At 39.6% G+C, this 22,797-nt stretch overlaps 1 protein-coding gene across 2 annotated transcripts; it reads left to right on the top strand.

Annotated features, from left to right (window-relative positions):
- The first annotated feature begins 2,468 nt into the window (after positions 1-2,468).
- On the top strand, positions 2,469-22,735 carry ptprna (protein tyrosine phosphatase receptor type Na). 2 transcript variants are annotated; one of them, XM_034109855.2, is made up of 24 exons: positions 2,469-2,847; positions 5,870-5,920; positions 9,659-9,769; positions 10,459-10,576; positions 10,751-10,898; positions 11,183-11,378; positions 11,571-11,717; positions 11,904-12,029; positions 12,243-12,277; positions 12,366-12,625; positions 13,291-13,377; positions 13,490-13,569; positions 13,864-13,928; positions 15,545-15,754; positions 16,205-16,468; positions 17,626-17,773; positions 17,901-17,974; positions 18,414-18,491; positions 18,996-19,115; positions 19,617-19,783; positions 20,548-20,601; positions 20,776-20,840; positions 21,316-21,389; positions 21,484-22,735. In XM_034109855.2, the coding sequence occupies exons 1-24, from the start codon at positions 2,772-2,774 to the stop codon at positions 21,553-21,555; spliced, it is 2,826 nt and encodes a 941-aa protein (XP_033965746.1). In that variant the 5' UTR covers positions 2,469-2,771; the 3' UTR covers positions 21,556-22,735. The 2 variants fall into 2 exon arrangements, with proteins under 2 accessions (XP_033965746.1, XP_033965745.1); XM_034109854.2 differs by having other exon boundaries at positions 2,470-2,847; positions 16,202-16,468.
- Positions 22,736-22,797: the final 62 nt, after the last annotated feature.

Below are 22,797 nucleotides of genomic sequence, written 5' to 3'. Positions count from 1 at the left end.
CTTTTATTCATAGCACACGGGAAACTCAAATATATAACAACAATATGTGTTTTAATAACATGGACAACATTACATAAACACCCCTATATGATTCTGTGTTAGGGAGGATAAACACTAAGTTGTACAGACTTACTGTATCTCAGATCTGGCAGCTGCAGAGTGTGATAATAGCGGCAGTCTTACAGCGATAGGAAGAGAAAGCAGATGTGAAAAATTGTGAAAATCCTATGATGTTTTAATATGATTTAAATAGTGTGTATTGGTGAAGGGTGTTCAGCTGGTTTCATCCATCATAAACACTGAATGCAAGTTGCCCGGTAACCAACCAAACATGCATACACACATGCCAATGAGTTGAGCTGTCGCACAAGAGTGACACAAGGACGAACATATGAGAGTAAAGGAGAGAGGAACGCAGAGGTGTGTGTGTTTGCTCATTGGTGATTGCATGCAAGCGTGAAACATGGAAACTGGAACATGTTTTTAATAGACATGTTTTAAGAGCAAATATGTTCCAGTTCTATTTTAGATTTGATTATAGGAGGGATATGATATCAAATGCCAGTAGCAACACAATGTGCATGAGACCAGAATCAGATCAAACCGTATCATTCATGACTCATGCTAGATAGAGAAGCCCCTTCCTCTTTATCCCAGTCCAGCTGCCCTATGTGAGTAAAATAAGAACTGCCCCCTAAGAGGACAATGCACACTTAACATTCAGCCCAGATTAACTCGTAGAAGATTAAGCGATCATGATCCAGACATTATCAGACATGTATTGCGTTCTATGGTATTCCAAGGATAGGATTACTTTACAACAGTCTTTTATTGGTCAGTACATCTGTTTGCTTAGTACATCTGATTAAAAAGTAAGAGCTTTGCTGACACAGAGCCGTTTTTTCTTTTAAATTGAATACAAATATGTTCAAGTTCAGATCTATTTCTATTTGAATTAGTATTACTTTTCAGTCCTTTTATTCAACATGTTTTTGTGCTCTAAATGTTGCATAATAATTATTCACCTGTTACATCATACAGCTCTTTGCTTCCATGAAATGCTAAATGCTCAGAAGGCAGAACAAATAACTTGACTTATATGACTAGACTATTATTCTGTGCAACCTGGAATAACTTGATGGGCATGAAAAGCGTGTACATGGTAGCCTATTCAATTGGGCATGAGACTGAGAACAATGCAATATCAACCCAGGTGTATTGTGGCCAGGTTTCAGGGCTTTACACTCAATATCAAAGCACTATATTCACTGCAGGGAAGACATTTGAATTACGGTATTTTATCAAGGGATATACACTAAGTTATAGCATAACTATGTAATTTGTATTTTTGTATTATTTGTTTGTATTATTTTCTTTTTACCTTGAGTGAATCCGTAGTGTCCTGTTTTTCAAGTTCACTCTGTTGCTGCTTTAACTCCTGAATTACCCCACTGGGATACATAAAGGTCCATTTGATCTTATCTTATCTTAGTTCAGTTTGATTTCTGTCTGTGTTTTAATGAACACAAGAGGGAGCAAGAGGACAACCAGGACTGCTGTGACACCATTTCCTCAGTGGAAATATGGCTATCTTTTCCTTATTTAGCGCAATTCCAATCAGAATGAATCAATTAAGGTACATAATGAAGTATTGCTCCTTCAATAAGATAATTCCTTGGTGCAAGATCGCTAGACAAGTTGTACAAAGACAATAGCTATGATTTTAGGAGCAAATAGTTTAGTGAATAGTCTAAGTTATGTTATCCCACTTGACATGACCCTGGAACTGTCTAGTTAATGAGATTACACGCTTTAAATGTTCTTTTAGATTATGTTATGGTACATTTTCCACACATTGGATCTTGGTGCACTGCAGTCTCACCTGGGCTGAACATGTGTGGGGCCTCATCATAGACCTTTGGGATAGCTGCTGTTAGCAGCCCTCCTTCCACTATTATTGTGGGGAAAGCTCATTTAAAAATGTTAGACTATGACAAGAAAGCTATTGTTCGTCAACAAACAAACATAACGTTTAAATGTCAGGTATCTAGGAAAACAATATAGGCTATCTTAGACACATCTTTAAGACTATAACAGCTATCAAAAATAATTGAATTTCAGCCTCAAAGTAGCATTAGCTTAAGATATGACACTTGGGGGGAATGGACCTACCTGTGCATGACGTCAAGCTGCATACCCCACGTGTTGTGTGCATGCAGCATGTGTGCACGTTTATCAATAATGAATGAATGACGTGTGCGTGTGTGCGTGTGTGTGTGTGTGTGTGTGTGTGTGTGTGTGTGTGTGTGTGTGTGTGTGTGTGTGTGTGTGTGTGTGTGTGTGTGTGTGTGTGTGTGTGTGTGTGTGTGTGTGTGTGTGTGTGTGTGTGTGTGTGTGTGTGTGTGTGTGTGTGTGTGCGTGTGTGTGTGTGTGTGTGTGTGAACTATAGACTAAACACGAGCCTCGATGACGCAGCTGCAGGTCGATGCCACTGTCAGAGCTTCTTCAGATTCTACGTTATTTCCGCAGTCGTGCGGTCGATATGCTACTACACCGTGGGTCCTCCTCCTCATCCTCACGCCCCTCCTTTTCACTAGGAAGAATTCTTTTTTTTTAACCATTCACTTATAGTTTTCCGTCACATTGGCTATTGGGGTGCAATGTGAGCAGTCGACAAAATGATGGGGATTTAAAAAGTGGGGACCAAAGCTAAAGGGACTCCGCATCTTTCTCTCTGCATCACCTCCGCTGCTGGGAGGCTTCAGAGGATCATGCAACACCTCAAACCATGGCGAGTTCTGCTCCTTCTAACCGTGCTGTGCCACCCCGGAACCTCCGATAGATACGGTAAGATGATGGAGATGCAGATAATGGCACGGTCCTTTTCAGAAAATCACTGTCACGTAACGTTCCTATAATATCCCCACAGGTGCATCATGGTGTTTTTAAGTAATTACATCACGGTGGTCTCATAGGCTACTACTCTAGGATACTTTATCCCCTGTGGCATCGCTCTAAGTGTCCTGTAATATTTCTGTAGATACATTTAGAGATAGCTGTTTTTCGTGTATTTATACCAAAATGAAGTGAATGATTTACCAAAGACTCGTTGGCTATGTGTGTAAATGGGGAGTCTGATAATATGATTAAACTGAGAAGGATGAGAGATCAAGGATGCAAAGAGTGTAAGGGAGGACACAACTGATTCCAGTAAATGTTCTTTTTTTTCTTTACAGCCTTGGAACATTTTAGAAAATAATTATCAATGTCATGCCACCATCTCATGCTTTTATTACTTTTCAAAAAGTAGATGGAGAATTAGGTTTAAAACACAAAATAATCAACAAAATCTATCAGTCACTTTTTTTCTCTCTCATCAATCACTGAAGACAGTTTAAAAGGAGCAGTTTCAGCTTGCCTGATTCATATTGATTATTGCTTAAGAAAGAGTATCATTTCATTATTTTTCTTTTCTTGTAGATTGATGCAATAAACTGGAATAATGTATTATTGATACGTTGATGCAACAAGTGGATTGTTACACCAGCTAAACATACTGCTTTCTGACTGTCTCATAGGTATAGGGGAATATTTGTGAAATAGTGAGTGATTTCAGTGAGAATTTCTGACTTTTAGAAAGGCCAAATATTAGTTTCTTTCCCGCATGTTTTCTCTGGCAAAAACAAGTGAGGAGTTTTTTTTTTAATTCCCTTCCATATTGTGCTTTTATCCTACATTTGAGGAATACATTGCATCTTTTATTAATTTGCCTTTAATTTTTAGTATTAATATCACAACCAAATGTGGTACATTCAACACTGTGTAGTGATTGCATTTATAATAGAGTTCCAAGACAGCTAACGGGAATGTCAAGGGTACCATAATGTAGGCAATTAATCAAAACATAGCTTTCAATCCATACAAACAGGCTTGAACATACAATAATGGTGCAATACTGGACCCTCTGTCTTGTTTGCAATTATAAATCACACATCATTGATTGATTGAAAATCTAACAAATGATAATTGTTTATTTTTTCCAAGTTAACAATAAACAATGGAGAGCTCAATGGGAAGCCATTCTGCAAGGGCCTGAGATGTCAGCACCAAGGAGAGAAACCAGCAGTCACTGTTGCTTCCCTCTTTCTCCACTCATCCAACACCTCCTTGCTTCCACTTCTGCTCTTTCACACAAGCATCCATCCAGCTGTTCATCTGATTAGCCATCCATCCATCCAACCGATTGTCCGTCCCCACACTCGCAGTAGGAGGTTTCTGTTAGAGCTGACATTTTCTTAAGGGCGGATGTCCTGTTGCTATGAAAAACACTGTATACTCAGTCAGTCTTCCACTGAAATATTCTTACAAACTTAGGAAATCAATTGGATCATTTGTTAACAGGATAGGGTTCACATTTCTTTATTTTATTGAATAAAAACATGTATTTAATGTTGCAACCTTCATATTACTTTTTTATCAAAATTGCAATTAGAAAAATATGGGGGTTCAGTACACTAAATGAGAGCAAGAAATGGAAACTAATTGTAATACCCAGAAAATAACAACAAGTAATAGGTTGAAAAATGCTTCCCATTGGTTTAAGATCGTTGGTTGTTATTTCCTGGACAGCCAATTCGTTCTAATGAACAAGATTGGCATTTACATGCAATATATTGTCAACATTGTAGTTCCTTTATGTTTGTGTCAGTCCCTCTGCGAGCCCCTGTCTGCTACAATTACTCAGATAGTTAATTATTTCAGATAAGTTCATGTTTCATACCTAACCCTGCCACAGTTTGTATAGCCGGGGTCCCTCGTATAATGGGCATGTTGTTTTCCTCCAGTGTTCTTATCTTTAAGAAGCTCTTACATTTGTATTAACAAATGATACAAATACTTCCACATGAAGTGAAATAAGGAATTCTAGAAATGACTTTCCACCATAAATCATTAAATATAGCCACATGGATTGAAAGTGAAGACCTTGACAAGGCATCAAAGAAACACAATACTCACTTGTACTGTGTGTGAAAGTGTGTATTTGCGTGTGTGTTTCTATGCAAAGAAAGTACAGGTGAGTCACTCAAAAAGAGTGACTCACAGCGGTTTGAGTGACTCACCTGTACTTTAGGATACAGGATGAGCTTTCTGTTTGTGTTAACCAGCTTCTCATCGGCCAACTTTTGCATTTAATGGGATAATAAATTGGGATACATCTGTCATTTCCTCCAAACACTTAGATTTCTTACTATTTATTGGAGTATTTGTGTTTTTTGGAAAATAAAGGTGATTTTCCCAAAAAGTTAGCCGTGACGTTAAAAGGAGTAAACAGAGACAGAATAACCCATGCATATTCTGCCGTATTACGCTCCTATCTATCGTCAGCCACCTGCTCCTTCCCACACTGCTGTTACTCACCACCCTAAAATAAAAATGTTTGAAACAGCTAAAAATAAAATGCACAGTAAGTATGAAACTACTATTAACAACACTGTTCAATTACAATCCTAATCAGCATAACAATATAGCCCAAAATTAATCGTGTCCCTATTTCAAATGAGTGAACGTTTTATCTTCATACTTATTAAATATATTTGCAAAAACACAGATAGTCTGTTTAACCTGGATGTTGTCTGTACAGGACCAACATTTGTATTTCAATTGTTGCTCAATGTTAAAGGATTATTACAGGAGCTTATAACATTTCCTTATGAAGTCTCCATAAGTGAAGTGTCTTTGAAATCTGACATTGCTGTGTTCTCATTTCAACCTCTTAAATACGAGGTAAAGCTGTGGTTGCCATGGATATTGCTTTGAGAGATGTTGACTCTGAGTACCTATTAGCTCTCTCTTTGTCATTCTACCTTAGGTTGCCTGTTTGAGAGGAAACTGTGCACAAGGGACCAGTTCTGCTCTGATGGTGAGTGACACACACACACACACACACACACACACACACACACACACACACACACACACACACACACACACACACACTAAATCAAAACAAAATCTCTCTCGCTTGAACTCAAACATTAAACTTAAAAGACAGCCTACTTTTTGATCCTTTATATAATTCTTTCACATATTAAATTATTAACCACGCCGCCAGACACACACACACATACACACTGCTAAATCAAATATCGTATGTGAATATATCTGAACTCAAGTCAAGGATCCTTCCCTCTCTCAGCCTCGTTTGTCTATCTCTCACCATCACCTGTCCCTTTCCTCGTTTTTTATCTAAGCCCCTCCCCTGCTCGATTGTCTCCATAGCAACACTGACATCATTGTGAGGTCAACACCCCCACAGTTGTTGTGGCAATACAGTGATGAGTCACTGACGCACACTTACGCACTTCTCTGTGGAAATTGCACTTACGCACACGAACAGCTATTGGACTGAATACTAAATGGTTAAGTGCTCCTGCAGCTCAGCAGCAGACGCAGGGATGTATTTACGGACATCTGTGGGTCTGAGAGAAAAATAAGGACATCTCAAAGGATTTGTGAATGATGAACCCTCTGTCTCTACCTGACCCTGTATCTCTTTAAGAGCATACAGTACAATGCAAGATAAGCTGTAAACAATCTGTTACCAACAAATACTAATTGATCTAATTCTTTAGCAGCGTCTCTGTAGATACATGCAGGTCTACCTGTCACTCACACTTAAGCAGACGCTGTGTTGAGTTGAGATCCAGAGGACACAGAGGTGTTGTAGAGCATGACACAAATAGAAGCAACGGAATAATAAATGCAAAAATATTAATGCTTTTTGGTTTTTTCATTAACTTACTATAAGCAATGGCATCTTATTCAAATAATGTAAACCTCCTTTCTTTCTTTAGTACCGGCACAATATGTCTATGTGTTCAAAGACGGTATAGTGCCCTTATGCAAATATGGAACTGTCAAATTCATCAGTGTAAACTGGCTACACATGAATAATCGTACTTTTTCTTTTCAAAGCAGCCCGCTTCATTTCACAAGACAGCTATTTGCCGTTTATGTTTATTTTAATTTAATTTTCAGATGCAATTTCAGCATTAATTGAATTACAATATATAAATCCAACTGCTTCCTCACTCGCAGGTTTTTTTAAGCAGGCTGGTTTACTCACGTGTGGAATTGGAGTGTCAATAACAATTTGTGTCTGTTTGTATTTAGTTATGTAGAGACTGATCCGGTGCACAGGGCATCTAGCTCCTGCTGAAAAAAAGAGTGCGCCTTCTAGTTTAGCTTAGAAATCAAAGCATCATAATTAAAACTGAAAGTTATAATTAAAATCCATCCATAACTGACAGGGAGGCACACTCATTATATGGCATCCTGGCAACGGTGCATCCACACTTTTCCTGTCAAGAATAATTAAATAGGTGTCTTGGAGTTAAAGGCCTATTATGCATTGCTGCCTGTCACTATAGGAAAAATGAACTGCTTTTTTAGATGCCCTCAGCAGTTGTTTACTTTGTTTGTGAGAGGACGTGTGGCTGACACCTATCTTGGCTCTATGCCATACAGATAATACGTTTTTAAGGTTGTTATACATTTGGTAGAAGGAGTGGAGTGTGCACCTTTGGACACAAAGCTCTATCTTCCCCTGTTTTCACCCCCTCGTAAAGACAGTCAGAGGTAAAGGTGTGTGCTGTTCACGTGCTTCGGGTTCTGTGTCGGGTCATCATTATACATGGCCCAAGGTTTATGTTGTTGTTGCAGGCAACCCCCCTTTATACCATGTCGTAAAACAGTTATGTTATACATTGACCTTATCATTAGAGTTTTGTGTGCATATGCCCGCTCCCAGAAATGGCTTGGCAACTGACAAGGTCTGTAATAACTACCCAGCTGCAGCTCATGCACATTTCATTAGGGTGCTCCCACAAGCCCTGAGATCAGCAGAGGGGTTGGTGTCGTCAACATAAATAGGTTACAAACGAAAAAGTAAACATCATAAATAAACAATGTCCTTTATGTCCCTATATTGTCTGCTATTACTTTACTGTTAATACTTTTCTCGATGGGGCTTACTCAACCTCTATTTCATTCAATTATTATTTATATTTTGAGCCGAATATTGCATTCCTCTCACATGCAACAGAGACCCCCTGTTCAGTGCTGAACACTAGTGTATATCCTCTTCACAAAAGTGATATCCACAGAAATAACCCCAGCTCCAGAAATAGTCCCAATCCAATCAAACTGTGCTGTTTGCTCCATTCATCTTCCATTCCTCCTCCTCATGTTCCTCTTCTTTCTGTCATGAACCAGTTCCCCGTCAGGAATAAGAGCTATCGTATTTCTACCCTCCTAGTGCAATTCATTGCCTTGATACAATGTCATATCACATCATCAACAATGACTATTTGTCATTTGATTTATGGGGTTTGAAATATGTACAAGTTTTTATCTGTATATCTTGTCAGACTGTCAAGGATCAACTTGGTTCCAACACAATGCTAAGATATTAACCTTATTTCACAACTGAAATGAGTTATCGCAGCAAAACCGAAGCAATGTGAAGATATATTTCTCCTTTCTCTCTAATACATCAAATGGCAGTACACAATACTCCTATTATCTGCTCAGCTTAGCAATTCACAGTTTCATTGTGGCAGGTTGGGATGTGTGAGATCTAGCCAGTGTGGTGACTCATCGTTGCGCCAGATAATATGTAGCCTGCTCTGCTTTGTCTCATCGCAGTTTGACAATCTTTTTTTCCAGAAATTCCTTTATTTATTTACTCACTGAGATTTACCCCAAGTAGATTAACATTTACTTGGGGTCCTTTCTATCTAATGCTGAACAATTACACAGAGTTTCTCAGGAGTAATCCATACGAACTGCTTGAATTTGCCTTTTTTATTGTGTATAATCAGATGTATGTTTAGAAGGGATTAACCATCTAAATCATACACCTCAAACCCATGAATAATTGTTTCTGTTTTAAGAGTGTATGCATGTAATTGTGTGGGCTAAGGTTGACATAAATTGACACATTCCTTCTTGTATACATGTTCAAATATGGATACATTCATGATCGTATAATGAGGAGATTTCAGAGACAATAATACTGTGCAAATGCTATCATTATTTATGTTGCTATGTGGCTGCCATCACGTTATTAACTGTTTCAAAGGAACATTTCTAAAGCACACGCACTGACAGTGGCAGAACCTCATCAAAAGCAGTGACAGACAGTAAAGTGTGTAGGCTGCACTTTAAAACTATGACTCACTGCTGTGGGCTGTGGGCATAAGTATTACCGGTCACTTTAGAAAATACTGTAGTGTACCTTTAGGGCAATTTCACTGAATAATTTTAGGGAAACTGTACAGTTTAAGCTAAAATCCAATATATAAAATTATTTAATTAATAATAAACAATAGTTAACAGAGACTGTATTTCCTATAGGCATTTGTCATAGATACAACTAATAACATTAACAATTTTTTTATGTTATCCAGTAGTTAAAGGAACGATACGGAATTCATCCATCGTTAGTATTATTTTTTACACCTGTGCTTTTCCTCCTCGTTGTCTGTAAACTGTGTTGGATTCTGTCCAGAAGTAACTTTAAAAACAAAATCACTACATACTTAACAGGCAAAAATAAGGGCTTAAATTGGTTTATGTGTGTGCTTCTTCATTCCAGACGGGCTGTTCGGTCAGTGCCGCAGCTCTAGGCAGGACCTGGTCCAGTACCAGGTTACAGTTCCTGTTCTGAAGAGGATGCAGGAAGTCCTAAAACAGCTCATGGTAAAAGGTGAGAATTTAGACCAATATTTATGAGAATTAGGGTTCATTGTCTATCGGCCATATTTGAATTTCAGTCTGCTATCAGTCTATCTCTCTAATAAGAATAAAAGCCAATACAAAAAGACTGTTAAACAAGCCCGAGACTCTAAAATAGTGAGGCTATATTTGATACAGCTGTGCTTTGATTGCATGCTAACATGCACTGCAAAAAATAAACGTTGACTTAAATGAAATGTAATATGTCAACAGGTTCCACATTATTATATTAGATTAGTTGAAAGTAATAGTATTAAGATCAACATATTGTTTTTTTATTTAAATGTTAAACTAACCTAATAAAATTATGTGAAATCTGTTGACATAATACATTTAATTAAGGTCAACATTTCAAATGGTTTTGAGTGTGCTCCAAATGACAATGCTAAAATGTAGATGTTAAACAGGCTTACTGTTTACCATTGTTAGCATTTAAATGTATCATGTAATTATTCCGGCACTAAACACAAAATCGTACAGCACCGTTTTAGGCTTACAGTGTACAGGAAGACATTTGTTGATTTCACTTCAACACTTTCTTAGAAAACAGTATCAATTTCAGGGAATCTTTATCTCGTTCTCCTCCACTCCACCACGGCCTTGCACTCTCGCTCTCAGTTTCTTTAATTGCTGTGTGTGTGTTTGTGTGTTTTTTTGCAGGTTTTTCCTGGCAAGATGACATCACCCAGTATATTTTATCAAAGGAGCTTAAGAGAGTTCCCCATACAACCCATCCCTCTAAGCCAAAGTCCTCTTCGTCCTTTTCTGTTTCGTCTCAGTAAGTGCCCACCATTTACATATTAAGATATTAAGGTAGAAATGTACATTTTACACACAACAAATATGATATTGGATGAGCTCAGAGCAATGTATTTCCCTCTGGCCCTACCTTTTATCCTTCCCTCCTTTCAACCTATTCCATTCCTCTTTTCATTTCTCTCTGGGTTGCCAGGTCCAAACAGAACACCCCCCACCCCCACAGTTCTAAGTCTGGCTCTGCACCTCCTGGTGGCAACTATTTGGACTACATGATTGTCGAGCCTCCTCAAACCCCTCTACGTATGCAGACAGCCTCCATGGACCCATACACATACCACCAGGTACAGCTACACATCATATAAGTCCAACAGAAACTTTCACAGATCACAGATACGTTCCAAATTTAAATGAAAAAGTACATCACAATCTAGAAAAAGAAACATTGAAGATCAATCAATCAAGAACAATGTAATTGTGGTTATTAGAACACTTGTATTAAAGATTATTGCTAATAAACGAGAGAACACAGATATAGATATAAAGAATATAAAAAAGTTTTAATCTTAAAATTCCCACTCATGCCTGCCCACCGTACTAAATCATTGGATACTTCTCCTGATTGCAGCATAGATATCAAGACGAAGTGGAGAGATCCCTAATAGGAGCAGGAAATGGTTATGCCCGCCCCTCTTCAAGGTCCCAGGCCAATCAGAGAGAGCGAGAGCGTGACAGGCAGCTGCTACAGGAAGCCTTTTCTCTCTACATGGCGTCTGCACAGCCCTCTTATCGCCACAGAGGGGCCGCTGCCATGGCTCCTGCAGGTAAACAGGATTTTCTATCTTCTAAAATAAAACACTGGGCTAAAAAGCTGTTTAAGAACAATAAAAACATTAAACTACATATTTTCCTGGACAACAAACTGTCATTTAGAGTCTATTTGTTAAACAGTAAGACACTTTAAACCTTCACGATTCATTTTATCATCATAACCTACTGTATGATGCTTTGAGCAGCTATGCCTTATTATGAGGACTTGGAGATGCCAGTGGACTATGTAGAAGACTACACCCTAGAGGAGAGACTTGGTACTGCTGGAAGACGGCAACCGCTGCAGAACAAAAAGGTTCCTCAGGACATCAGCACTCAGTCTGGAACCAATGGTGAGGAAAAAGGAAACATAATTTAACTTAAATTGAATTGACATGATGCGTCACAGAATGTCTTGTAAGAAAAATATATAGAAAGTAACCAAGTGGTTCGTACACAGTGTATGTGTGTGGAACATCCATTTGATATTCTAAAATGTACAGTGTAAAGATATTGCTAATTTTGCTATCATGCTGTAGATGGCCTTCTTCAGAGGATGTCAGGGGTCTTGCAGAGGTACGGAGTGGACCCCAGAGAGCTCAGTCAGGAGCAGCTCTACAAGCTAGCCCTCATTCTGCAGCTGATGCAAGCCAAAGAGAAAACAGGTAGTCTTTCAATTAGTTCAAATTGACCAACAGTCATACCGAGTCCCTTATCGCTTCCTATACTCTTAACAAATTTGGGTTAATAGAGTTGCAATATTGAGCTTTAGCATCTAAATCTGTATTTATAAATAAATAGATATTAAGAATAAGAAGATACTGAAATGTTGTTACATTGTACTGTTTACAAACACCAGTTTGTCTGTCTTAACACAGAACCAATGGAGAAAGACCTCCTCACCCTCAAGGAGGTAAGTCAGCCTCATTTCAGTAGCATTCACAAAAAGCTATCAAACTGTTTTTTTTGTTCACTAACAGGTTTCTATCATTCCCTCTTAGATGCAGCTGTTAAAAACAGACAGTGTGGCCCAGAAGCCGGCAAAGCCTGTCCCTGGTCCCCCCGAGGCCCCTCCTGCCCCCTCCTCTGCTTCAGTTTCAGCTACATCACCAGCCAAGAGCGTCCACCGGACCCCTTCTACCTCCCAGCCCCCCCAGGCCGCTCCTGCTGAAGCTGGAAAAGACTTGAAGGAGCAGGGGGTGGCACTGGTGGAGGGTACAGGAGCCAAGGAGCAGTATGGGTACATCGTCACCAACCAAAGGTAAGCTTTCATTACAATTCAGCTTTTATTTCTATAACAAATAATCTGGCAAACGGCGTAATGCTACAGGCTGATTGAAGTGGCAATAGCTAACACCATTAAAGATCACCTATTGTGCAAAATCCACTTTTTCATGTATTTTTATCCAAGAGATTCTGAAAGTTTCAGGAAAAAATATTCCCCTCCTTTTTGTCCTGATCCATTTATATAAAAACTTGTCTGAAAATGAGCTGATCAGATTTTGGCCACTTTATGATGTCTTAACGATGTATTGGCTTGTGTAACCATTAGCCAATCACCAACCAAGATATCACCCCCCCCCCCCCCTCCTTAGCACCTGAATCTCCTCCTAGAGCACCTTTGTGTTCTTTTTAACCAAATCTCTCTCAGAGGGGCGTGGGGAGGGGCTCCTTATTTTCATCTAAAGTAACAGACAGAGAATCAGCACTTTTGAAACATGGCAGAAACAGAGGGGTTTATGGGTAATGCTGCAATGATCTGTTTGGTATTTCGAGCCAAACACTTCAGAGACATGTTTTGTATATATCTGAGACCTATAATATATTGATGAAAAACCTTTATGGGTCATGTACTGCCCAGAGCAGCGAATAGGACATTTAATACATTATGTTTTAAAGAAGCTTAATCATGTTTTTCAATCCTAGTCCTCTGAGTTTGTATGATGGCTTCAAGCTGTTGGAGCTACTGGCTGATAAGATACACCTGTCAACCAGCAGCTTCATCAACATCAGGTAACACCCCTGTAAAGTGTGTATCTGTGTGTGAGAGTAGTACAATTGTATTATTTTACTCCTAACAATATAAGCATCCAACATGTGTGTCCCTGTTGTTTTATGTTGACAGTGTGGTAGGCCCTGCTCTGACGTTTCGTATCCGCCAGAATGAACACAACATGACGGCTGCAGAGGTGGCTGCTAAAGCTGGTGAGGCTCAAAAACACAGACCAGACCAGATCGAAATACTGTTTCCCACAATCCCGAATACAAAAATACAAATATGTATACAAATATGTATATCCTATATATACACAATCAACAGACACATTTATACATATGCACACATTAAGATAACAGCACAACAATCAATATATACAAAATAACAGTCACTTCAATATCTTTGGGAATGTACATTAGTGCAAGATTGACATCATTTCAATTCCTAACTTGCAATTTTGTCACACAAATACAAAACTGTTGGTTGTTTTTTCACCCCAACAGTATCTGAAAAGAACTTCCTGGAGTCTGAAACAGGCCTGAAGATTAAACAGACCGGTGTAGGAGAGGTATGTGATACACACAAACACACATACACTTAAAGAGACATGTCCTCAGTAACCCCTGCTTTCAGTAACACATGAAGCAGTTGTCAAGGCAACAGATATATAATCACTTCTCTGCTATCCATACCATCTCATTTAAATCTAATAATTGATGGGCCCTATCTTGGCAGATGATCAGACTTGCCAGTGTCAGTTTAGACTCCCGACAGACCACCAGCTAATGGATCTACCTCACTCTATTAATGGCTGTCTTTTGTAGCTGCGGACGGCTTGATTCTGTTTCCCAGAGATGTCAACACATTTGCATCAGGTCATGTTGCTGGTAGCCTACTATAAAATGGCTGCTTGTAACATGGTTTAGAAACACAATTGGGTGAGTTAGTGTTGAGAACACCCAGTACAAACGCTGAAGGATATGGTGGATTTTCAAATGAGTAAATATGTATTACCTCTCGGTGAGAACATTTTCATTAGTTCAATAATACTGTATTTCCCTTACACTATTACACTGCTTTGGTAAAGATTTGGAAAGGTCACTTGTCATCCCGAAAAAAAGGTTATACAACAACTGCTACATCAGGATTAGCTTAATCATCAAAACCATTATTATTTCAAATGACTTTACTACCACAAGCAGTGTACTGTTCTATTCTGCAGCACACAGACAGTACATTCAGTTTTCCATCCACCATCACATTGTGCTGTAATATTGTGTGTGGGTGTTTGTCTGCGAGTCTATGCCCCTCTGAGTGTGGGCCACCTGGAGGGCAAGTGGCCAGAACAAATCAGCAAGTCTGCACCTCCTAACCATCACTGCATTGTTGCCATGGTGCTTCACTTCCTAATCCAACCCCCTACTGTGACTCCCGGATCCCAGGTGCTATGGCAACAGTCAATGGTGTCATCAACCTCATTACTCACAGAAATAGATTGATTACAGATCTCTAAATCATTGCCTTCATCTCTTACTTAGTTGGATTGATAAGAAAATGCCAATTTAGCATAACTACCAACTTAAAAAACAATTGAATTCTAGGCTGATGAGATATTGCGATTGTCCTGCATACGCATTAATGGTATATGCTGGCTATACGTGTTAACTCATCCATTATTTAAATTAAATTTGAAAGCATGATATGTATACTGATTTAAGTATTAGACTCACACTCATCAACAGTGAGCGAAGAAAGAGCGGGGGTGATTATTTTTCAGGAGACGTTTTATATTTTTATTTATTCTGCTGTGGCGGCATGATGAAAACCATTTTGAAAGAAAAAAGAGGAGATGAAGAAGAGGTGGAATGACACACTGCTGTCTGTTTAACGACTCCCTGGTTCATATTACCTTGACTCCTCAGACCTCTGTCTCTAAATGTCAACATCAAGCTCACCGAGCACACCTTGCTGTCATGTACAGTGACATCAAAACAAATGGTTAATATGAAATGAGTGACCTTTAGTTCCAGTGGCAGGGGCAGAATCCCAGAGGTAGCTTATCTGAGATTGACTACTCATAAAAGGCAAATGTGTGTGTCAACAAATCAAGATAGCACTTTGGTGAATGTGTTTTCAAAGCTGGCTATAGCTCACACAATGCTCTTTATGATGTGTTTTTCCTAGAGGATAGATGCACGGGGTCTACCTCAGGTAACCAAGGTTTCCCAGGGCTCCAACAGCACAGTCATCACCCTTGTTTCCATGGCAGTCGTCGGAGGCGTGCTGGTATTGGCTATGGCTGTAGCTTGTTTCAGGCACCACGCTCAACAAGTGGCCAATGGCAAGCTTGGACTGGGGCCAGAGGGAGGAGCAGAAACACACTTTGACTACCAGGTAAGAACATCTTACTGTGGAAAAGGCCTTTTTATATCGTTTGTTCCAGCATTAAATGGGAAAATGGAAGAAACCATATAATATATGGTCAAAAGGGCGGTTATTGAAAGCATTTAGGCTACATTGAAAAACATGTCTCCAAGATCAGGCAATTATTTGATAACTGGACTCAAACTCCCACTGTACATTTTACATTTATATTCAATTTAATATTGAATAATCAATTTCTTTCAATAATATCCTGCATTATATTTGTTACTGGAAATGTGTATTCCCACATGTATATTTTCCACATCCACGTATATATATATTTTTAACTTTTTAATTCTATTTTATTTATTTTTCATCTATCTATCTAATTACAAACAAATAGTTGCTGCCCTGGTATGAATTAACAACCTTTTTTTTGTACTGTTCTACCACTTCCTCTCCCTACCTTCCTCCCAGGAGCTATGTCGGCAGCACATGGCGTCCAAGTCCTCCCTGTCCCGCCAGGAATGTATGGCTGGAGTGAGTGGCGGCCTGGCGGGCTCTGCCATTGGCACAGGTGCGGGGGGGCGGAGGGGTACGGACACTTCCCGCGTCAGCAGCGTTTCCTCTCAGTTCAGTGACGGTCCCCAGCACAGCCCGTCCTCCACCCACAGCTCCACCCCGTCCTGGAGCGAAGAGCCGGCCCAGTCCAACATGGACATCTCTACTGGTCACATGATACTGGTGAGTGAATCAGAGTGGACAGAGGTGGGAAGTAGTGGAGTACAAATACTTCGTTATTGTACTTAAAGCTCACCTATTATGCAAAATCCACTTTTTCATGTCTTTTTTCCATAAATATGTGTCCCCTCTGTGTAAAGAGATTCTGAAAGTTTCAGGAAAAAAGACCCCCTCTCTTTTTGTTTGAAAATGAGCTGATCAGATTTTGGCCACTTTATGATGTCATAACGTTTTTTTGGCTTGTGTAACCATTAGCCGATAACCAACCAAGATACCCCCCCCCCCCCTTATCACCCGAATCTCCTCCTAGAGCACCATTGTGTTCTTTGTAACCAAATATCTCTGAGGGGCGTGGGGAGTGGCTCCTTGTTTTTATCTAAAGTAACAGACAGAGAATCAGAACTTTTGAAACAGGGCTGAAACAGAGGGGATTATGGGTAATGCTACAATGCATGATCTGTTTGGTATTTTGAGCCAAACACTTCAGAGACATGTTTTGTATATATCTGAGACCTATTATATATTGATGAAAAAGAGTATAATAAGGGACCTTTCATTTCTCTGGTATCAGTACTTACTCAACTACTTATTTTTCTGACGACTTTTTACTTTTACTTCTTACATTTTTAACACAAATACCTGTACTTTCTACTTCTTACATTTTCAAAACAGGCTTGTTACTTTAGTTTTATTCTGCGTTTGGTGGCGTGATCATTATTATTTAGAGTCATCGCGTGCCTATTGATTTGAACACGATCCGTGTATCCATCATTTCCTGGTCTTCTCTAAACAAGAGGGACCAATGAGAACTTTGTCATTTTGCCGTTGTTCAGCATCGAAACATTCATTAGCTAACAATGACATTATTGTTCTATTAATATAAAGGGAGGTCAGTTACTCTTTAAAGCAGCTGGTAGTTCTGGGTACTTTTTACTTAAGTATATTTCGAAGCCCATATTTCTTTACTTTTACTTGAGAAAATAATTTTAGGCAGTACCAGAGTATTTTTAAACACGTATCTGTACTTCTACTTGAGTAAAGGATGTGTGTACTTTTGCCATCTCTGAGAGTGGAAATGTTCTTCCTGTAGCAAAAGAATCCTCTTCTTCCTTTGCCGTTCAAAACCTCCTACACATTATTCCCCTTTCATCATCCGGCAGGCTTATATGGAGGATCACCTGCGTAATAAGGACCGTCTCCAGAGGGAGTGGGAGGCTTTGTGCTCATACCAGGCCGACCCCTGTTCAGTGGCTGTGGCTCAAGCTCCGAGCAACATGGACAAAAACAGACACGCTGAATCCATCCCCTGTGAGTCCATCAATGTGTGCATGTGTATTTCCTGTCTTTCTCTGTGATGCTGCTGCTCGATCCATCAGAGATCGCCCTGCTCAGTGATTCATTCAGTGACTCATTCTTGACATGTTTTCCTTTGCAGATGATCACACTCGGGTGAAGTTGAAGACTGAAGTAAACTCCAATAAACAAGACTTCATCAACGCCAGCCTCATTGTAAGAAGCCCTGAAACAATCCAAAGCATTTACAATATCTGCTGATATTTATCATTTGTGGTTTGTAACCCCAATAAACGATGTCATAGTTAAAACTTAATACATAGTCTTTGATTATCATTTCTAATGTACTCGACCTATGTTTATATTGGAACTGAAGTTATACTAAATTGTAGTGAATTAAGCATAAAATGAAGTCTTTGTTACAACAGAATGTAGCTTTTTGGATGTGTCGTACAGTTTGATTCTGTTGTTCAACCTGCAATGCCAAAGCCTGTCCCTCTATCAGCATAGGACACTAAAACCTAATTCAAGTGTAATCTGTCAAATCCAATCCCTGCTCAAGAAGCCAAGGAAACATTTTTGAAGCTTTAGAATCCTCAGAAAGAAAAACCTTTCAAATCTCTTCTCTCTTCCTTTTTTTTTCTTTAACCCATAGTTTGACCATGACCCTCGCCAGCCATCTTACATCGCCACACAGGGACCAATGGCTCACACTGTCGCTGATTTCTGGCAGGTCGGTTCGAATCCTTCCCAAGTTATTTTCCTGTTTACTCCCAAGTTTAGAGGATGTACTTGCTGCTCACTGACACATTGAAATAATGTAGGCCATTGGACCATGTGCCTTGTACTCACTGTGTGTGTGTGTGTGTGTGTGTGTGTGTGTGTGTGTGTGTGTGTGTGTGTGTGTGTGTGTGTGTGTGTGTGTGTGTGTGTGTGTGTGTGTGTGTGTGTGTGTGTGTGTGTGTGTGTGTGTGTGTGTGTGTGTGTGTGTGTGTGTGTGTGTGTGTGTGTGTGTGTGTGTGTGTGTGTGTGTGTGTGTGTGTGTGTGTGTGTGTGTGTGTGTGTGTGTGTGTGTGTGTGTGTGTGTGTGTGTGTGTGTGTGTGTGTGTGTGTGTGTGTGTGTGTGTGTGTGTGTGTGTGTGTGTGTGTGTGTGTGTGTGTGTGTGTGTGTGTGTGTGTGTGTGTGTGTGTGTGTGTGTGTGTGTGTGTGTGTGTGTGTGGTCTCTCCAACCGGCAGATGGTGTGGGAGAACGGCTGCACAGTGATAGTGATGATGACGGCTCTGGTGGAAGACGGAGAGAAACAGTGCGAGCGGTACTGGCCTGATGAGGGCTCATCACTCTACCACATCTACGAGGTTCATTTCCTGTTGCAACTCACTATGTTCACTATAAATAATGCTCTTCTGGTAATAAGCATTCAGTGTAGGAGGAATAATCCCTGCATTAGACCTGTTGTCATAAGAGTTTTATCTAACGTATATGTTAAGAGGCTCATGACAACTGTAAATAATATCTATTAAAGATGTTAAAGAAATAAGTCACATGTATGAAATAAACTACACATTTGAATGTGATAATTTCGACTTCAGTAAAAAAATGGAATTTGGTAATTCCTCCATTTTGAATTGTGTGAATTCCCCTAAGAGAGGTTACTTACATAATTGTTTAATCACGTTTGTATTTACAACAGGCCTTTTCTCTTTAACACATGTATGTTTTCCTGGTTTCGACTTTGGTTTAAATGTATCATCCGTTATCACACATTTTCTTTACCCTCTTAAATTAAAGTCCATTTCTCCTTCGCGTCTGTCCTTCCTTCCTGTCTCTCTTCCCCCGTATATCTTTGTATTCATCAGGTGAACTTGGTGTCCGAGCACATCTGGTGTAAGGACTTCCTGGTGCGTAGCTTCTACCTGAAGAACGTCCAGACGCAGGAGACCAGAACCTTGACGCAGTTTCACCTGCTGAGCTGGCCCGCTGACGGCATCCCCACCTCCACAAGACCACTGTTAGACTTCCGTCGGTAAGAAATTACATCAACTATCCCACATGTGCCCTTGAAGTGCCTCAAGAGTCAAACCTGCTCAATAATTAAACAGGAAGTGGAGCCAACAGGTGGCAAGGATGCAGTGTGTGGAATAATAATGCATTGTCTTACTGGTACCCTAACACATCAGCGAGTTTGGCTCTTCCTCATCACATTCTTCTTCTTTTATCTGCATGGTGTGTTTCATATCCTATCACATCAGCTCTCTCTCTCCCTCTCTCCCAGTGTGCAGGTTGATAGGTTTGTATTTTAACACCTACCAGTGTCATTTTTGTGATTTGCAGCTAGTACTCTGGCTCCAGTTGCATAGTCACAAAAATGAGCATTGGCAGGTGTGACTGGCTACTGCAAGAGGGACAGTGAATCTGTGGCTTCCTCTTCACCTATTCCTTCCTGTTTTACCATGCCACTCTCTGTCGTCCACCACCTCATGCCATTTTACATGTATTCCTGTCCTTACATCATTTTCTTCATTCTTGATTTGACTGTTTTTGTCTGTCAGTTACCTCTCATGCTTACTTGGTCACATTCTGTTTACCTCTCAGAACCAACAATGTCTGAATCTGCAAAAGAGACATTAACAGCTGCATGTTGTGATGACTGACAAGGCATTTATGTATATTCATTGCATATGTGAACATATTTATTTGCGATTAAAAAGTTGACTATGAATCATTTATATTAAAGCCCTTTATATGTTCTCTTTTCCGTCTCTGCTGTCCCTTGTTCCTGTTTTTCAGGAAGGTGAATAAATGCTACAGAGGTCGTTCCTGCCCAATCATCGTTCACTGCGGGTAAAAGAATACATCTGATGACTGTCAGGTTTCTGTGAAAGACCCGGATTTGCAGAATCATAAATATTACTAATTAGGAAATTGTGTGTTTGGAGCAGAAAGCAGATTGAGGTAAAACATTATGGGGAATTACAACGTAGTGCATTTCCTTTTTTCTCTCTGTCACTCTCACAGCGATGGCACTAGCCGCACTGGCGCGTACATCCTCATTGACATGGTGCTGAACCGCATGGCCAAGGGTGAGTTGCTCTCACTCACACACACACACACACACACACACACACACACACACACACACACACACACACCAAGGTTAGTTTAGTACCCTTGGGTTTAAGGGTGAAATTATGTCATGTTTTGCTCACAGCGGCTCAGTATGTACACTGATGAGGTCGTTATAAACACAATGCATTTCAAATGTAATGTTCCACACTATGATATGGATGCATGTATGTTTTTTTATATTGTTTCATAAACGTGCCTTGTTAGCTAGAGAAAAACCCTTTTTTGTTTAATTTTGTTTGGTTCATGAATGCATAACCAAATTATTTCTGTTATCTTCACCACACTAAAGGTTTATTTGAGTGTTTCAGAATAATACCATGATGCATAATAGGGTTCCTTTTCTATTGAAGAGTGTTTATATTACAAAACAGTGAGTGAACCTCAGAACTGTGGTACTAATGTGTTGACCCTTCCTGTCTTTGTTGTTAGGCGTGAAGGAGATTGACATCGCAGCCGCACTGGAGCACATCAGAGACCAGAGACCTGGATTAGTCCGCACCAAGGTACCATATATCTGTGTGTGTTGTCCCTCTTTTAGCACTTACATGGTAGAGGTCCACAATTCAACCTCTATTCCATATCTCTCATTCTGATCAGGACCAGTTTGAGTTTGCGCTGACAGCAGTAGCAGAGGAGGTGAATGCCATCTTGAAAGCCCTGCCACAGTGAGCTGAAGGCGCAGTGAGGACATCCATGGACGCAAAAATAAATACTCATAAGGACACACTCCTACGACCCAGCCATGTGTGTCTGGCCATCACTGTATATTATAATGTGCTCCACCACACCTGGAGCTCTTACAGCTCATGTCTTCAGCATGCAGTATTTGACCATGAACTCATTTGCTGGGTTTTTAAAACGTTCTGGAACTTCATAAATGATTTCTAGCAAGATGTAAAATATGGCCAAGAGATGAAATGTTAATCATGATCTTTGCTCTCTGGAGATTCTACCTAATAAGACAGCAAATGACAACGACGAGGAATAAAAAAACGTGCTAATATAGTGTGCGCTGACAGGATAGAAAACACTTCTGATGATGGTTTCAAAAACATAATATATGTGTGACACTGTTTACCGATCTGACTCCATCTCGGCCTAATCCACCCTCTTACTGGACATGATTACCTCAAAGATCTATCAACATTAACAGATGATTTCCAACCATCACTAATGGTTTGTTTTGCCATTGTGTTGAACATTACAATTTCCTTGGACTATTGTTAAAATAATGTTGAATCCCTTTACAAAGTATCCATCCGGCTAAAAGGTTTCAATGGTTTTTAAATCTCTAAGTGTGTTGTTACGTGTCCACCAGAATACTGTGTGCTACTGTGTGTTGATTCCAAGCAGCTTTTTTTATTTGTGAAGCTTGTCTTTGCCATGGCAACATGATTGTTTGCTTTAAGCTCTGGTCTCCTTGATGATGTACTTTCCAAGTCCACCAAAGTAACTCTGGGTTCTTCATCGTCTTACTCTGTGTTCGACCTTGTGATTCATGTAAATAATTCATCCTGATGATTGTGTTTATTCATGTAGCAGACGGACAGAAAATATCTATAAAAAATGTATTTTTGACTTGAATAAATTTGTGATGTGACGCAGCAAAAAACTAAAATCAAAGGGAAAGGCTTTCTTTGCTCACTTTGACAACCACCGTTTTTAAGTGCTTGTGGGTTTTTTTCATACAAAAAAAACGATAACATTGCATTAAAAGGGGATTTTGTCTCATGCATTTTCCATTCTAGAGCTGTACACAGCGCCCCCTGCAGCATAAAGGGTGGGACAGCAAAAAACAAGTGCATTACAATAATGACGAGTAGATATTTAACTTAAAGAGAACGTTTGGCAATTGAACTGTAATTCGTTAACCCTGACAACACTTATATTATTCTATATTAATTATTTATA

This window comes from Pseudochaenichthys georgianus, chromosome 21 (genome assembly GCF_902827115.2).
Source record: "Pseudochaenichthys georgianus chromosome 21, fPseGeo1.2, whole genome shotgun sequence".
NCBI classification, from domain to species: Eukaryota; Metazoa; Chordata; class Actinopteri; order Perciformes; family Channichthyidae; genus Pseudochaenichthys; species Pseudochaenichthys georgianus.
The sequence above is the reverse complement of the archived record's forward strand: the minus strand, read 5'-3'. Positions and strand labels throughout refer to the sequence as shown.

Excerpts from the sequence above, each read along its gene's own strand:
- ptprna (XM_034109854.2), top strand. The coding sequence starts at position 2,772 with ATGCAACACCTCAAACCATGGCGAGTTCTGCTCCTTCTAACCGTGCTG. Across the intron at positions 20,841-21,315 it reads GCTGAACCGCATGGCCAAGG|GCGTGAAGGAGATTGACATC; the intron begins GTGAGTTGCTCT and ends CTTTGTTGTTAG. Across the intron at positions 21,390-21,483 it reads CTGGATTAGTCCGCACCAAG|GACCAGTTTGAGTTTGCGCT; the intron begins GTACCATATATC and ends CATTCTGATCAG.